This window comes from Patella vulgata, chromosome 5, assembly GCF_932274485.2.
Source record: "Patella vulgata chromosome 5, xgPatVulg1.2, whole genome shotgun sequence".
NCBI lineage: Eukaryota > Metazoa > Mollusca > Gastropoda > Patellidae > Patella > Patella vulgata.
The window spans coordinates 56,614,280-56,633,169 of record NC_065883.2 but is presented as its reverse complement, the minus strand read 5'-3'; the positions used below and the strand labels follow the sequence as shown (position 1 = coordinate 56,633,169).

At 36.8% G+C, this 18,890-nt stretch overlaps 2 protein-coding genes across 4 annotated transcripts; one reads left to right on the top strand and one right to left on the bottom strand.

The window, feature by feature from the left end:
* Positions 1 to 1,083: 1,083 nt before the first annotated feature.
* On the top strand, positions 1,084 to 9,274 carry LOC126822038 (uncharacterized). Of its 3 annotated transcripts, none has more exons than XM_050550763.2 (9): positions 1,090 to 1,993; positions 3,335 to 3,498; positions 3,601 to 3,712; positions 4,222 to 4,343; positions 4,644 to 4,710; positions 6,716 to 6,873; positions 8,171 to 8,327; positions 8,567 to 8,662; positions 9,095 to 9,274. In XM_050550763.2, exons 1-9 carry the CDS (start codon positions 1,505 to 1,507, stop codon positions 9,194 to 9,196), a joined length of 1,467 nt encoding a protein of 488 aa, XP_050406720.2. In that variant the 5' UTR covers positions 1,090 to 1,504; the 3' UTR covers positions 9,197 to 9,274. The 3 variants fall into 3 exon arrangements, 2 of the variants coding, with proteins under 2 accessions (XP_050406720.2, XP_055957430.1); XM_056101455.1 differs by lacking the exon at positions 1,090 to 1,993 and adding an exon at positions 2,785 to 2,949 and having other exon boundaries at positions 3,033 to 3,498; XR_007680620.2 differs by lacking the exon at positions 8,171 to 8,327 and having other exon boundaries at positions 1,084 to 1,993.
* Positions 9,275 to 10,095: 821 nt separating this feature from the next.
* Positions 10,096 to 18,311, bottom strand: LOC126822065 (uncharacterized). Its single transcript, XM_050550812.2, has 3 exons — positions 18,008 to 18,311; positions 12,270 to 12,416; positions 10,096 to 11,020 (listed from the first exon to the last, which is right to left on the bottom strand). The coding sequence occupies exons 1-3, from the start codon at positions 18,216 to 18,218 to the stop codon at positions 10,866 to 10,868; spliced, it is 513 nt and encodes a 170-aa protein (XP_050406769.2). The 5' UTR covers positions 18,219 to 18,311; the 3' UTR covers positions 10,096 to 10,865.
* Positions 18,312 to 18,890: the final 579 nt, after the last annotated feature.

Here is an 18,890-nt window from a genome sequence, read left to right as displayed (position 1 = left end):
AGCCCGTACGCCTATGTTTCTGATTCGTTTGCAAAACCTTTCTCAATAACTTTTGAAAGAAAAAACAAAAGGTTAGAAACCGGTTTGTAATTCTTTAGTAATTATTTATCAAGTTGGGCTTTTTTAATAGCGGAAACACTAAGTCTCTTTTAGAACCTCCGGCATACAGACAGAAGCCAAAGAAGAATTCACAATATCCACGATAGGTTGGACCAACACGTCAAGACACTGATTTAGTAGCCAAGTAGGAATGGGATCTAAAGTGCACGATGCTGATGATGTTCCTTTGATGATCTTGCTTATATCTAGATAAAATACGGTTTTAAATGATGAGAATTGCACACCAGAGTAAGTGTTGCTACCCCGAGGACCAGCCAGTGGAATTGTGCCAAGACCTGGTTGTATAGTATCATCATTGGTAGTGCAAACAATTTAACAAAATCGTTTGCCATATCTTCAGAATCCCGATTAACTGGTAGAGTGTTTATTGCCCAGTCCTTATTTGGGATTTTATTGATAATCTTGTGATAATCGTATTACCACGATTCTCAGGAATACTGACATAAAATGGCGACGTTTTGCATTTCTTATTGGGACAACGTACAAAGCGCGACGAGGATGTAGCAGCAAGAAATTAACCACGCAGCCACCATGCTCAAGCACTTTCGGGCTCTATACCAATGATTATGATTCGTCCGTCGTTGAAAATCATCGACAAATAATCATTGGTGTGAACAGATCTTTAAAGATGGGTTCCCAGAAAAGTATTTATCGGATGGTTATATCCAATAAAAGTATGGCAATTTTGGTATATATGGAAAGTAGAGATATCCAATCTTACTAGAAAAATACTGGATTTACCGAAAAACACTCATTGAGCGTATATAGGACAAAAATGTAAGGGTTTCCCTAATCATCAGCCCGACGTTTAGGAACTTCTGTACGCATGATGTCAAAGGTCACAAGCGAACACTGAGCGCTTGATGTACAAGTTGATAAACTTTATGAAGAGTTAGACGTACAATACTTTCTGAGATAAAAATGACGGAAAAAGACGCGGGTAGTGGATAATCCTAGATTTAATTAGGATTCGATATCTGTAATAAATAGTAAGCGATTAAAGACAACATCGTCTTATGTATGCAATGATTTCTCCTCTGACTCCCAAGACGTGACGTAAACGTGACCTGGTTTGATCGAATTTTAATAGCAGGGCATTCCTTCGCAATTACAATGTTTGAGAAGGATCTGAAGCATAATTATGACAAATTAATTAGTTTGAATATGTTTTTGGTCCACATATACCATTAAATCACCCAGTTTCTACGCGGGAACCCATCTTTAAATGTATAACTTCTTTTTATGTTAATATAGGCTATCTAACTTCTACATTACTACATGTATATACAGATACACTCTAATCCTATTGACCTACAGTAAACTGTGTCGTACACTAAGTGTGTCAACAGACAAAGACAGGAGATAAAACTGACGCAATTCAATAATGGGTTTTGAAGACAGAGATGGATATTTATATTGCGAAAATGTTTGCCTTAAAGACTTACAAGAACAGTTAAAAGATGCCGGAATTTTTCCAGAGTCACCCGTGTTTGTATACAGCAAGGATCTTATACTGAATAATGTGAAGGCATACCAACAGGCATTACATAACCTTCCAAACGATACGGGTTTAAACTTTTCTGTGAAAGCCAACACGAACCCACATTTATTACGAATACTTCGAGATGAAGGATGCTCCGTTACACTTGTCAGTGGTAATGAACTTCGTCTTGCTTTACAAGTTGGTTTTACTCCGAGTCAGATGGTCCTGAATGGAAATGGAAAATGTCGATGGGAAACCAGGCTTGCCGTTGAGACTGGTTGTTTAATTAATGTGGATAGCGAATTCGATTTAAAACAAACCATAGAAGTCAGTAAGGAGTTAAATCTAGAAGCCCGAGTGTTGTTAAGAATTAACTTGAATATAGATGCAGTAAGTATAAGTGTTACCTACATCAAGTATTAACAGTCAATATAACTAGAGTGTGTGTGTGTGGGGGGGGGGGGTCTACTTGGCTGGGTTTTTTTTTAAATTATTTGTTAGCATAATAATTAGTGGTGTACCATCAAAGTCCAGAATTATCCCTCCTTGGACCCCATTTATTGATTATATGGTAAATGATATGCAGTCTCTTTGTTAGTTGCATATTCTGTATAAATTTGTTTACTATTCACATATGTGTATCATTTGCTTGATTAAGATGAGGACATCCTCGTCGAAACGTCGTTAAGTATTAAACTCAGCAATTGTGCATCCTTAAAATTGTGCCTTGTGTTAACATGTTTTATCATAATGTTAGAAACACACTGTTTATATTGGCAGGGGAAACTATACATTTCCCCAGTTACTTTAATGTTAATTCTCGTCTTTTTTACTTGCGCTAAATATTTCCCAAATTTCCTTTGGGTTGAACACTTTCTAGCACACATGGAACAACATTGCAACATCTTGCGCAACAGCATGCATGATGTTCAACATGGAGATCTTGTAATGTACAAACTGTAAGCAGCATACGAGTAAATGTAGCTATCCGGTGTACATTTTAACGTAACATGCCTCTTAACTCTGTTAACATTCCGCCTCAAAACCCGACAGAAAAAAGTAAAACAGAAATCGCCACAAGCAGATCAAAAATGGGGGTTGGGGTCAGTGTTAAAAAACATCGAACGCAATTTTGGCATTAAACACTACTCACAATATTTACTTTTCGCAGGTTTGTAAATGAAGAGAAGAAAGTGGAAGATATAATTATAATATGAAGGTGTCGGTCTCATTTGAAAACCGCTTCACCCCACTGCTACACTACCTTGACCAGCCAGAAGCCATGACCCGAAACCACCTGTGAATATACAGGAGGTTCTTGGGCGTAAAATCCTTCAGACGGATCCGTCAGTGTAGGTTCAGAACCAGCGTTTAATTCAGTCAAAGTGGGGGTTGGGGGGACATCAACGGGTGATCCAGACTGGCGGAGGTTACACCAGTCATTGAATTTTTCACTGTTTTGGCGGCTATATGAAATGAACTGAACTATGGGCTTTAACCACTGAACTCCGCAGAATCACATCAGATGTTGTTTTTTGTTTGGTTTTTTTTTGCTGGTTCAGCGTTTCCTCGAGGCAATACAGTGCGATTGAATGGCTTCCAGAGGACGTAAAATAGCCAAGATATTGGGTCAAACATAAGCACTATATATACAGAAGTCGTAGAAATTGCTTTCAGCGCACAGTTTATTTTGCATTTATATTTATTTGTTAATACCTTTCATAATTTTAGCATGTACACCCTTATATAAGCACAGGAATGGCCGGGTCCAAGTTCGGCATTGATGAGGAACAGTTAGACCATGTGGTGGATTTGATTAAAACCGAAAACCATATCAAAGTATTTGGACTTCATTGCCATCTAGGTTCCACTATTCAAGACCTAACAGCCATCAGGTAGGTATCAATATAATTTTACGACAATTTTGCAGTATTGATTAATTTTAAAGTGAAATAAATACTCTTAAATGGTTGGAAAAAATTACCCCTGTTTTGCAGATTGTGTTTGAAGAAGTTGAAAACGATGATAAATGAAGATCGCCAGTTAGACTGTATAGATATCAAGTATATTAATATTGGCGGTGGTCTAAATATAAACTATTTGGAACATGTAAGTGTCCAATTATATATTATCGTATTGACTATTTTTGAAATACAATATAGTTCTTGCCACGGTAAGATGACATACTATATCACGAAAAAACCCAAAGTATTCTCTTTCACAATATGTTAAAGGGCAAATCTCGATTATATTTTGCAGAATAAAGCTGCTTAATTTTGTGTTAAAAGCCCTTAAAATCATCTACCCTAGGGCCGAGCAATTAACTCAATATACGTGATAAGTTTTCAAACAACTTAAACCCGTCAGTTTTAACTGGACTCAATAGGTGTCCAAAAGGTCAATACACCATTCCTCTATATTTTTTGGTGTTTAAATTTCATACGTACACGGACTTTTATTTCTGAGACTGTTAAAATCGGGATGGTCCACCATTAGACAACAGTAAGAAAGTCAAAGCAAAAATCCTACCTTTATCAATTAATGACACACAGATTGCGTTTTAAAATCGGTCCTAACTTTAAGACCCATATAAATTAACTTAATCAGAATTCTTTAAGGTTGACGATACACGGTGTATTGATCACGAAGATGGTCAGATTTTAAAAGAAGTTGAAGCGAAGTTGAAAGATCTGCCATCGAATGTTTTTAAGACTGATCATCAAAAATACAAAAATAAACAGTGAGTTCTTTTCTTTCTAATTGTTAAAATCATTTGATTAGTACGAGTAAATGAAGTTGATGAAACCTTTGCACTCACACGATATGTACTGTATTACTCACTGAAATATATGCGGCGCTTTGCATAATCCGTTAAACATTTTCGCTTTGCGATACATGCACCTTTCAACATACAATGTCAGTGCTCAGGACTGTTGTTTGCATAATTCCCAAAGTTGATGAGATAAAAGAACGCTATGTTTCTTCATTTGATATTTAAATTCAATACAATTTTAAAAATATATTATTGATTTTTTTAAAGAATAAATCGCAGAGACTGGATAAAGAAACTAAGAGAACATGATATGTTGCCCGATTGCATACTAGAGGTATGTTTTAATAGAAAGCAATTGTTTGCCGTCTTTATTTAAAACTTCCCCCCATATATACTATTCAAAAAAAGTAGGGGATATTTGATTTTTAAGTGTTATTAAAGTCACCTAATGAAACTGACGAAGAAACAAATAACAAAATGAAATGAAGTTCACATTCATCGATTTATTCCAAATGATCGTTAGACTAAGTAAGGCACAGACTGACCATTATAAGGGTAAAATGATACCCGGGGTCAAACAGCAAAGTTACCACAGCATCACAACCAATTCAGTAACGGGTAAATCCTCCTCTGTTTGCCAAACAAGCATTGATCCGACGTGGCATACTCCTAATGAGACGTCTAAGGTCATTTTGGTCCAGATTGTCCCATTCCTGTTGCAACGCAGCAGCAAGTTATTGGACATTGGCAGGACGTTGTTGACGTTGACGTAACCTCTGTCCAAGCATGTCCCAGACATGCTCGATGGGGGAGAGGTCGGGACTCAGTGCTGGCCAAGGTAATGTGGTGATGTTCTGTTGTTGGAGGTAACCTGTAACGATCCTGGCCCTGTGACATCTTGCGTTGTCATCCTGGAAGATGAAACGACGGCCATGACGTCGTGCGAACGGCACAACATGGACTGCCAAGATGTTGTCCCGGTAGTACTGGCCTGTAACACACCCTGCAACAACATGTAAAGCCGTTCTTCCAGCAACAGTGATGCCTCCCCACACCATAACAGAACCACCCCCAAATCGATCATGTCTGATGACGTTAACGTCTTGGAAGCGCTCGTTTCGACGACGCCACACCCTCCTACGTCTGTCCAAAAAATCAACAGTGAACCTTGACTCATCTGAAAACATCACATTGCTCCAGCGTCGATTATCCCAGTGTTGACGATCCCTACACCAACGACGTCTTGCCTGAATGTGATGATCTCTCAAACAAGGGATCACGCGAGGACGTCGGGCGCGAAGGTGACCCCTATGCAGTCGATTCCGAATCGTCTGGCCACTCACTCTCACACCAGTGTCTGTTTGAAGACGAGCGCTGATCTGATTTGCTGTGATGACACGATTTCTCAAGGCCAAGGTACGGATAAATCGATCCTGGGCTTGAGTTGTCGCCCTTGGTCGACCTGAGCGTGGTCTGTCCTGTACAGATTGTGTATCACGGTATCTGGACCATAGCCTGCTTATGACAGACTGAGAAACATTCATCGTCCGCGCCACAACCGCCTGTGTTGTGCCGATCTGTAGCATGCCAAGGACACGTAACCTTTCATTTTGGGTAAGCCGACGCATATCAAAATTTGTTTTCTGGTCACTAAAACAATTAAACTGATGTTTCCACCCTGGAATTCAATGCCACAATGACTGTAACATTCAAAGTCAGAGTCGTGCAAATCTTGGGTTGGACCCCCATGATGATCCCAAGCATCACCTGCATTCCATGCGGTAGCTATTGGTGCGTTTGGGCGTCACATGTAACTGGAAATGTTTCTTCTGTTAGGTTCTATAGTGACTTTTTTCATAGTCATTTGCATATTTTAGTATTATGCCCCCAAAATCAAATATCCCCTACTTTTTTTGAATAGTATAGTAGTGACCGAATACTGAGAAGGCTATCAGCAAACGAGGCGATACTGCATGTTTCCCAAACCCTATTTCTGTGTGTAAACCATTTCCATCCAGGCACGAAAAATGGGCAGTGAAAGGTTTAGCCGAAAAAGGAAAAAATTCGATTGTAAATTTCTGTTAAATTTTCGGGCTAAGTTGCGAACCGTGTGCAGCCGTACGATTCACAGATCCCCAATGCTATGTGTGGAATACAATTGTTGTTTATTACTGAGCGATGTTTTGACTAATTGTAAACAAAAATAATAACAATGTTAATTAATGACGATGAGTCAGAAACTGGAGCCGATCTAAATTAATTATTGTTTAAAAAATGTATGGAGATGATCAAGGTTGATAAATGTGATCCCTATGATATCAAACAATATTATGTTACAGAACACAACACCATCTATAAAAGATCTGATTAGTACGGTAGAAGAGACTGGATTTCATCATTCAGTAAAGATCATAGTTGAACCAGGACGATCTATAATTGGTAATACAGCTGTTTTATTATCATCCGTATTAGGCTGTAAAACAAGTGGTAATATAAGGTTAGTTGGTTACGGTTGTTCATAAATTAATGACAGACAAGGGTTGCCAGGCAAGTATACATAAGCCTATAATTTCTGTTCACACTGCTCGCTGAAAAAAATGGAATACTTGTCGCTCTATTTCTCAATGTGAACATAGCCTCGGTCAGCCAGGCGTCCACTACGGTTGGCGTTTATTGGTGAAGAAGGTGGGAAAGTTCTTTATCTTGCTAATTGAGATACGAGCGTATTTCAGAACGAATCGGAACTACATCACCCGGGGTAACCACATAAAAGAAACGCGGTTGTTCAGAAGGTGTATTTGTCTTCCTACTCTAAACAATACAAGACGGGGATTCCGTGGCGTCGTGAGACGGTCGCCGCATGGGGTACGATTTTGTAATGGCGCCACAGTGGGGTTAAGTTACAAGCCACAGTAAGCACCAAAAAAAAAAAAAAAAAAAAAAAAATAAAATAAAATAAAACAGCTGCGGTAAGGGGAACATTGTAAGTTCCAAAGCAGTCCAAGGGGCAAAGCATCCGAACATGTTTGAGATTTTGCTGTTAAAATTGTTTACAATTCCACCAATAGCTATCCTAAGAGAAATGCTTTTGGAATTAGGGGATCGAAGATTCCTATGAAATGTTTCAGTTTTGAGCACATTTTCGCAAAAAAAGAATTGTTTTGTTTAAATTATAATTTCCATTGCCAACTCATATTTTATGAAGCTCTCTAAAAGACCAAATATCTTCAACTCCGAAAAATGTCGAAAAATTATATTATAGCTTCGAGTAGATGGAGTCTCGGCCTGTGAGTCTTTGAAAATTAAAGATGGACGCAAACGCGTTTTCCTGCTATTCAAGCCCGTAAATGCCACAACTTCAATGTGACCCAATATAGCCGAGTTTAGGTGAATTTCAAACAACCAATCAATCGTTAGTCTACGGAGCATCGCGGGGAATGGACGCCTCGCCCTCCCCGCCCGGGAATATTTTGAAAATTTAACTGCCGCATATATGCGTTTTTCTGCTATAGTTTTGCAAGCGAAATCCCACTCTATGCCGACCCCAATGCCAATCAACAAATCAACCAGTTGCAGCTACATTTACAAATGTCGCACAAAGCAGATTGACTCCAGACAAAATGTTTTTATCTGAAGCAATTAAGTACAAATTCGCGGTATTTATTTTGCAAACTATTAGTTTTTTTCACTTTGTCCCTCTGTCCAATTAGTAAAATTTCCCAAAAGTTAGGTGGGCAGCCCCCCCCCCCGCCCTCTGGCTTGTATGCACATGATGATATGATATTATATTATAGGTTTATAGTTACCACAGGATCTATGACAGAAGTTTTGCGTCCTAGTTTATATGATGCTTATCACCATATAGATTTCACCGAGCCAGTAGAAGATTCAGCAAGTCATCTGTATAATGTAGTTGGTCCGGTTTGTGAATCAACCGACTTTTTAGGAAAAGTTAGTTGTTTCTTTCTTGTTATTTGATTTGTTAAAACTTTCAGTGAACTGGGGTTTCTATCAGTTAAACTGGCAAACAGAAAGTAAGTGAAGATTGGATTAATTTCACGCGAACCGATTGATTGATAACATTTTTCAGGATAGACTTTAATTGTTTGGTAACATTTTTAGGGTATAATTTTAATTAATTGGTAATATTTTTCAGGATAGAATTTTGATTGATTGGTAATATATTTCAGGATAGATTTTTAAAGACTCCACACGAGGGCTGTGGAATAGCTGTGTGGGATGTTGGTGCTTATTGTAGTAGTATGTCTTCAAATTATAATTGTAGAGTAAGTTAGTTGTTCTTTTATATTAGCTGTAAAGGTATATTCCCCGGTTGTACGTGACAAGGAGTAGGGTCGCCTGTCCAACCTCGTGGGTTTTCTCCGAGTCCCCCGGTTTCCTCCCACTGCTAAAGACCCCTACGCGCAAGCGAATTATTGAAATAAAATTAAAAACCATATGTTAGTCCCGAAATGACCTAGTTTGTGTCGAGTGGACGTTAAACCCCATTCCTCTCTCTCTCTCTCTCGGGTAGGACGAAAGACCTGGGCCCCGTACAAATGGACAAAATTTCCCTCATAGCACACTGTTGGTGCAGAAAAGTAGGACGTTAATCCCTATTTCATTTCATTGCTGTTGCAATCTATCTCCAACTCGAGAAATTTTCACGTACAAGTAATGCTAGTTATCTCCCTTTAATATATTAAAATGTTTTATAGGCCAGACCGGCAGAAATATTAGTGGATGGTTCATCATGGAAGATAATTCGCAAACCTGATTCTTATGAAGAAATGATGTCTGCCTACGAATATCAACAATAATTCTATTCTTTGATTGTTTATAAAATTGGCTGTATCAGTTGTTTTACTATGTACAAGAATAAATGTCAAATATACCAATTATTGTGTGATTTTACAACTATATATAAATCAGACCCTTTTGTTTTATTACGATGATAAACGAAGTCTCGAAGTTTAACGAAAATATGGAGGACATTGTCTACTCCACTTAATATCTTAGTCATACGGTGGTCTAGAGAGTTGATTATGGGCTTGTCATGTGAATAAATGTCAAAATAATAATTCAAAGCCCGGAGAAAGACCCGCAATAGGCCTATTTAGCTATTAGATAATGCATCTTTAATATTGACCAAACATTGACGTTCGGGCCTTTCAGAAAAAAGATTAGATTGATCCAATATATTTTCTTTAATCCCTAATTTTCCATCTAAAGAAATATTTTCTTACTTTTGTTTAGTTTATATCAGGTTTATATAAGGGAAGTGAGATTTGACCTTTAACTGCGCGTCCTTAATTCCATGTATCTTTAAATACACGTGTGTCTTTTTGCGCCAACTGCAGCAATATTGATCAAATTTGGTAATGTGATAACTTAGTATGGTAATGCATGAGCCCGTGGGTGTGATTTTCTCTGTGTGCGGTGGGAATAAATCTTTGTTAATCTTGGAAAAAAATACTTTCTTCACTCAAACAGAAGAAGATTAAAATATATTTCATTCACTGATTTGGGTGAACTGCGAATTTCAGATTTTTAGAAACAACGAGGAATAGCGTCTCATTCAAACATTACTTAGATCATACTGAGACTAAGATGTGGTATTTTTGTTACTATGGTTACGATTCGAACCTAGAATATTCTGGTTGTTAACTATAGTGTCCTTTCAAAACAACCACAAGATTTTAAAAGGAAAAAGACAATATTTAGTTTGTTTATCTTTAATCAAGATATAATTAATGTGTTATAAAATATACATTAAAAACACCGCCTCCAAAATAGAAAGAGAAACAGCAACACAAAACAAAAACAAATAAAACTTTATGTATGTATTATAAAAGTATGAAAAATATCAAGAGTCCATTTATAAAACTACATCGTATTAGTGCTTATAAACATTCTTGCATACATAAGACTAGATAGAACACAATGAATGTGTGGTTCCCTTTATAATAATATCATAATTCAAAATCCTCATAGGTGTATCAAAAAGAATACAAAGTATTTTCAGGGTTAAATGTAAGTAATAATATATTTAGATTAACGCCTTCGCGGTTTCATGTTCTGAAAATATTACAGATCACTAAGTGTGCCTCGGAATTCATATGAATTCCTGCAGTCTTGTTACAGTTCCGTTGACTTCTTCCTCAAGAAAATATATCCTCAATGATAAACCGAAATATACAAATGCATCAATGCACCGGAGTTTAAGTTAATTACATTTCGAAACAGAAGAGATTTTCTTTTCGAAATCAAATAAAATTATACTCCAGAGACGTCATTTGCATGAGATCGAGTTGATTTGAATTTTAAGGAGTGTCCCCATGTATATCACCTAGGCTTCATGACAACCACATTTATCAGGAGATTGTTGAGGTAAAGAATAATATCAATGATGTTGAAAAACAAATAAATAAAAGTTAAATGCTAGAAATGACTGGACGCCTGTTATATAGACACTGTTAATATGCCATTTCACACACGAGCAACTAGCTGTAGAACGCACATTACTCCTGCTACGAAATCAAAAATAGCAGCTGCTATAGCCAAACCCATGGACCATCCAATACTAAATCCACGTTCCTCGTATTTGTCAGCACAGACAGCAATTCCAACCACTATGAAGAAAACTGAAATAAAGATATCAATGGAGGAAATGTGAAACATATAATATTTGATATGTTATATAATAATATGTTGGGGCCTCCTCCGTCGTGGTTGAGGTGGTCCCCGCGTTCTCCACCGAGAATTCTTTTTGAAATTCTGTTGCAGAAATTATAAAATCTGACGTCTTTTGACCGGTTACAATTTAAACCCATTCAGACCAGAATACTACTAGAAACAAGAACCAATTTGGTGCACGTTGACTTATATGTGAACAAAGATCTTGAATCACGGTTCCATCCACAAGAGTCACCTGTTGAACCCTCTCAACTCCGAAGACTTGAAAATATATATTGCTGAAAAACATTTCAAAAGACATTCGGCAAAAGCAATTTTCACGCGTAGCCCCGGATTTGCGTCAACCTTGATAATATGTCGATCGTTTTAAAATCAGTATCAGAGAACATACTTTGGTGTTCTTACTTCCCTTTAGAGAATTTGAGATCATATGCCTGCAACACATAGAATTTTAGAGCATCAATGAATTTTCCTTCCACTGACCTCTCGACATTCTCGGTATTCCCACTAATCTATGGGGCCATCCACGGGGGTTCAACGAAATAAAATTATCTGCCCTTGATCGTAGCTTGATTCTACGAACCAATCAAAAACAGTTCACATACCGTCTTGGCGTCATTGTTTACGTTCACCTCACTAATCTTAGTTGCAATAAATGTGAGTTACTTCCCTTCGCCCACTCGATTGGTCGAAAAAAATAGCTGAAGTATCAAGGGCGGATAATTTGACTATGTGTCTCCCCTGTGGATGGACCCAGCGGTTAGTGGAGTAGAACGGAACAATACCACTAGGGATACCGAGGATGACCACTCGGTATCCTGCTGGTTTGGCTTGAACAGAGGTGTCATTTTTGAGGATCTAACATGCAGCCATGTGGATATAGAGCCAACTCGCTGACCTAGATAGCTGTTTAATTATAGAGGGAAACGACACAGCGGCCAGTAAGTCAAGAATTATACAACCAAACGATATCTCACTGTGAGGTATGAGGTAAGAACATTACTGTATGTAAGCCATGTGGCGATTACGGACTGTTCAGTTACTTAACATGTCGACAGCTGAATTATAATTCAATTCTTAATACCTTTCATTCAAAACATTTATACATCGGATCTTATCAAATCTACACTATTATTTTCACACAAATCAAAACGGTTCTACTCTTTTAGTGACATTCATTGGTTTTTTTTTACTTACCAGATACAAAGATGAATACTATAGTGACAATAAGAGCATTTCTTCTTCTACACGAATCAACAAACATGTATAATAGGAGAATAAGTAGAGATAATAACAAAGCAATAAGGCCCAGGGTTTCCATGGCCTGGGTAGCATGGTGGAAATCTGAAAGAAACAAAGGTTGATTTGATCAAAAAGTGTAAAATTTAATGTTTATGCGAAGGTATCCATTGACAAGAACCCAGGGTTTGTGCAGCAATTCCTCTGCTGTGGGTTTGGGTAATCTTCATTCTCTGGACAATCATTATGATGCCGAGTTTTAACATGGAATTTAACCAACACTCGTGAAAAATACTTTACTCTAAGCAGGCCAGTGGTTGGGTTTTACATAAATAGGTGAGTGAGGTTTTCATATCCAGATGGTTGACTTATATTATGTCAAAGTCTAAAATATGTGTTATTCTCTTATGTTAAGACTTTCGTCATTATGTAATTTTGCACACATAACAAGACCGTCATGGGCTGTCTGGTGCGAAAAAACAGCACAGTTATTATTACTATATTTGACAAAGAGAGGTAAGATGGCGGGGTGAAATCATTACAAAAGAATCCAAAGTAAACTTAAAGTTACAATTTCATATTTTCTAAGAAAGTCAAAACTTAATTATTTCTATGTCTTTCGCTGAATAGGTTGTCAACTCACTATTATACGATCATAGGTTATCTTTCTGACACTTACAAATCTTAACACCAGAAATAATAACACAATTACCTCCCAATTACCTCCCTTGTTTTCCTATTCCCCACTATGGAATAACTATCTTCAAACGTTTGAATTTGAAGTTGAAAATGATATTTTTGCCAATTTCTTAGCTGGCAATAGTGAATTATAGGATTAATAGGATTATTCTTTAACAAGGTAGGATTGTTTATAGATACCATCTATTTTTAATAGGGCTTTATTTTAATACATTTTAAAAATATAACTTAAAAATATGAAATTGTAACTTTAAAATGGACATAATTAAAGTGACAATCGATTTGAATAAATTTGGACCATGTGTTGTTTTAGTTTCTCGCTAGAAGTTTCCTATACAATCATGATGGGCGTGTGGCAGATTCATTCCTAAACTAAATGTGTATCTATTACACAGTAGATAACATAGACTGTGTCGGTGACAAAATTGGGTGTGACATTATCTTTTTTATAACAATGTAATTGCATAATCTAACAAATCTTACATCCGGGATTCCACCCTGTTGTGTTCAGTAATTTAAGTTTATACTTCTGTCATAATAAACCCAACCACATATTGGGACATCCGAAATATTATTTCAAAAATAATAATAATAAAAAAATAAATATGTACAAGTCCAGAATCAGCTAATCTTGATCACAGCTTTCTTTGGCAGTCTGGGAGCCGCGGTGGCTCAGTGAATAAGACGCTGACTCGCTAACCAAGAGGTCTGGGGTTCGCGTCCTGTGTTGGTTGAGAAAGTTCCTCAGGATTTTCCGGCTTAGTTTCCCCTTGTCAGTGGGTGGGTCTAGTTATTCAGATGGAGCGAAAAACCGGGGCCCTGTGCACACATTGACGACCACCTAAAATAACCCTTGATAGTTGAAATTCGAAATAAGAGTAGGCAGATTTTCCCTCATAGCCCACTGCATGGCGTATGCCCGATGATTAGCCCAGTCGTAGCAGAAAAGTAGGACGTTAAACCCCATTTCATGTCGTTTCTTTGGCAGTCTGTTTCTCACCTTTCTATCTACAAATAGAGAATCGGGTTCAGACCTGCCCCTGCATTTGATATCTTACTTACGAACATGACATAACAGGTCTACTTAGCCTCGGTTAAATGTTATTTTTGAAAGAGATTTTCCACGTTACAGGCACATGTGGGCTATTTAACCTCTTTCATGTCTTTAAGATTATTAAAAGTTTCAACCAGAATGTTTGTTTTATTGTTAATGTGAATTTATGATAATTGCGTTATCATGGAAACCTTCTTTAAATTGCCATATATTTCTTGTTTGGCCAATCTTTGTTTTTCTGGCAATGTCATAATTTTCTGCACCAACCGGGATGATGCAATGGTATACACCATGCGGTGCGCCATCCGGTTACTCTTTATCGAAATCCAACGATCAAGGGTTCTTTTGTGTTGTCGCCAAGTACACGAACCTTGGTTTTTCGTCCCACCCGACGTCTTATGGTTGTGAGCCAACTTTGTTATTTTGCCCTTACTAAGTTGGCGGGATGATAGCCAAGCAACTGCGTTTTTATTATATCCCAAGTTTTGTCTTGGCCTTTGGAATGCTTTCTAAAAACCATTTTAAGTAGCTGGGTACCGGTACAAAGTAGGCCTACTTATTTACATGACAGTTATTCATTCAGAAAAATGGCAAAATTCCATTGTACTTTATGTGTATACAATCCACAAAGAACGTATAAATGAAATTATGAATATTGTATTGTATAATGTATATTCCAGCCATTTTTCTTGCAAAAATGTAAAGGCAATGAAGGTTGTTATGTTATTTGAAGAAGTGGGTGGGAAGGTGAGAAACCTACAGTAGCCAAACCGGGTACAAAGTGATACCGCCACACCGGACTGGTTTCGGGTTAAATGATGTTTCCGTTTTTATGATTTACTTGGCTGTTTCTCCACATTCTGGTTGCTAAAATTGGTTTACGGATTTATTTAATTACTGTACTGATAATTGTACTCATTACCGATGTTCAGTTAAAATCATTTGAAACATGAATATACTTGGGAACTAACATCGAGGGTGGTTTAGATATCAATGACTAGAACGATGAAATTAGGATATCAAAAGCGTTTGAACACGCGCAACGTGTTCTCGTTACACGTACACTGTAAAAAATACCTGTTTTGTTTTTTTTGGTTTTTTTAAATCCCTAATTTTTGGTATTTAAAGGAAATTATTCCTATTTATATATCACAGAAATATCTGTGATTTGAGATAAATAACTCGTATTTTTACCATAAAGACTAGTAATATTCCAGAATAAATTGTATATTATCTGCACTGTTCTGCTAATTCACAAAGTTATACTTATGGCGGTGAATGTTCGATTGTGCGCTGACAATGCAAAGGTAAGTCTTGCTAATAATATGTATGTATGAAGTCAAATTTACAGCATAGGTAGATATCATTGGATTTAGAGACACGACCTGTCTGTTCAGTTTGCTGTTTGATGTATGTTGTATTGTAGAAATACTTCAAATGGACCATGTAGACAATATTAATGTGAAAGAGACCCGATGGCTCAGTGAATATGATGCTGACTTATTAGCCATTAGCCAAGAAAGATACCCATGCTTGTTTTGCAACTTGTCCTTCCTTGTCAATGATGCAGGTTGGAATTTGTCCTGTTTGGAGAAACAACTGGGACTCTGCGTGCTATTGACAGTACATGTTAAAGAGCCATAAGCCCTAAACAGTTATCTCCGCAGCCTTGGCAAGATGTCGTCGATAGGATACTTCGTGACATATGCAGGAAAGTTAACAACTTTTATTTTCATGTTTCTGTATGTGCTTCGTCATTTTGTTTCCGGTTTATATTGATGATAAAAATAATTGAAAGAAGAAGTAGTAAACCTAGCCTTCAGAAATCACAAAATTTGAAGCCACGTAAGATTCCTTGCTCTTAATTTCTGTTCATTTGTAATATTTCTATAAATTGACTGACTGAAAATTTACATTTACAGAAAATAAATTATTTTTTATATTTAACCAAAATAAGTATGTCAAAGAACAGAAAATATTCTGGCAGCAGATTTACCAGATTTTTTCCCTGTAATTTTACAGAAACATGCTTCTGTGACGTAACAGATATTGTCTGTTGGAAAAACAGAATAATTTTTTTTTTTTTACATAATTATTTTTTACAGTGTACGCACATAAACAAACCAATTACTATTATATATATAACGCATGGATATAAACAGCTTTAAACCATTATCATACTCAAATTATCCTGGATAAGGTCACATAATTGAAATTCTTGAAAACAAAAGTGGGCAAAGTGGTATCAAATGTCTAAGAAAAATGGTTATTTCCAGTAATTATTCAAGACAGTTAAACATTAACACCAGACTGGCAATACCGGGATGGATTTTGTCAAATCATGGGTTGTATGTAGGACCGAAACCCAATGGTGCTTTTCATCCACATCGTGTTCACAGTAATTACAAAGTTTGAACTTTAAATTTTTACTCATTGCCAGTTATTTTTCGTCTTGAAAATACGACGGTCGTAATAACTTTCGAGTTTGCAAGTTAAAAGATATCTAGATAATTAGGGGACTATTTTCAAGTCCAAAACTCTTTATAACGTATACGCGAACGTAGCTTAAACCGCATTCATACCACCAGTAAATGTCAGCTTTAGAATATATAATTATTGATTATTACATTTATGTAGTTAATGTATACACTTGTGTTATTAGTCTCCAAATAATAAAAATTTTTGAATTTATTCGATACACTGTATTAGCTAATTAAAATGTCAATGGTAATACCGAACGTTTATCCTAACTTATCTATGCATCTGTGCATAAATTTCACCATGGCTTACAACAACCAGATGGATTTCTGAAGGATGGGTATGGTGAAGTGAGGTCCCAAACTAAAATGGCCTATACATGTCCGTGTCGTGGTGTGTATTGAATGCACCTTGTAGCTAAGTTTTACCACCAGTCTATATAGCTTTTCACGTTAGTATTCTCTTGTAAGGTAACGGGTGCATTTACAAGACACTAACAACCCATGAACTTAGTATCGAAAATAATTAAAATTTGATATAATAGGCCTCTTCCTAACGCTAACATGAGTATCTGACAAACATAAATATCGGACAGTTACTTTCGCCTCTACATTAGGTAATCAAGAGCAATAACCCTGACATTTTTTATATAACTCCCTCGTTTCATGAACATAAACTGTTTCAACATTCTGTATAAATTTCTAGAAGATAATTTTATCCCCCAGAGCCGCCACACGATTTTTCTAAGTGACCAAGAGCCATAACCCTCTTGATATAACTTCTTAGTCTCATAAACGCATGTACTGTGTATAGATTTAAAGTTAATCGGATATTAACTGTAGCCCCGTATGCGCCCATAAGCAATTATAGACGAAGGGTGGACGGACCGATGTGTGCGCATAAAATTAAAAACAGATTGGGAGTTAATAGTACATACAACATGTGGCTGATTTATACAACAAAAATGGTGGCAAATTTCTTTACCGTTGTTTTCTTTCGAAAGAAAATTTTGAACAAATGCATACCCAATACATAAAAGAGTTTTGAAGGAAACATTGCTTTTAAGTGATTTGGAACTCTTGCTTTGTATACGTATCGTGTGTTACAGGCATTCAAGGTTTACCGGTTCCACCACCTGAAGTCAGTTTGACTTGGTGTAGAAGACGAAAGGTGTCAGGTTACTAGAGTGGCATACCAAATGTAGGAGTTTACTACATAAACATGTGCGGGTGTTTCTTGGAAGGCGTTGTTTCTAACAGATGCGCATAATATAACCATAGAAAAATTAATTTGCAGACTACCTTGTTTCATTAAAGGAAATTTAGGATCGTTAAGCCAAACTTGACAAAAAAACCCGGATTCCACAAAGGTCCATGCTCACTGCTTATCTTTTGAATAAAATTGATGATAATTAACAAAATATTTAGTTTCCATCCGATTCAAAGCTACACAAAAATCAACTTACCGGTACCCCAACGGTAACCAATTCTACCTTCGTTACATGTAGATCCTCCACATTTCCTATATTTCCACAGACCAATAGATTGATAATTTTGTCTATATGTGTGTGTCATCCATGCTGAAGTAGCAAATGCAACGATAAACAAAATAACTGCTATAATTAAAGTAGCAAGGGCTACTTTCAGCCATATTGACGCGCTTCTGAGACTAGCCATGTTTAATTTAATGTGAATCTATCCGAGACCCGAGACGTGTAGCTCGAGTACTGCTATAGAACTAATGGGCGGTGGGTGGATTAACTTTCACCAACTTTTCAAGACTTGCAGCCTCGAAATCTATTAACCAATCACCGTTTGAGTTATCTACCATCCCAGTCATTGCCATAGCAACAGGGGTTAACATATCACAAATTTAGGCTGGTATATTACTACTGTAGTGGGAAACGGAAGATGCTTTAAGGATGACGGTCGACTGTTATAAATCGTGGTACCTGTAGTATCAGGATTACCACTCTTTAAGTTCTAAAAATAGACCCGGCATTACAGGCGTTTCTATTATTACTTCATCTGGTTTCTTAACGTGACTTTAACTTTCACGCAAACATGATTTACCTGTTTTTATTAATCTTTTGTTTATTCAGCGTTTTCGTACGATGTATTAATAAAATTTGTAGGAAAGTAAGACGCTAAACCGCATTTTATTTCTATAAAATGTATGTAATGTTTTTGGTGGCCCAATGGGTTAAAACAAGATTAACAAGAAACTAGTTACTACTCTAGGAAGACAGACCAGCAAAGATTATCTCTATTATCAGTCAACCCGAGTGTCGGCTTTTGAAGAAGAAAAAATGCAGCTTAGAGACAAAAAACTGGAAACCCATACAGCTA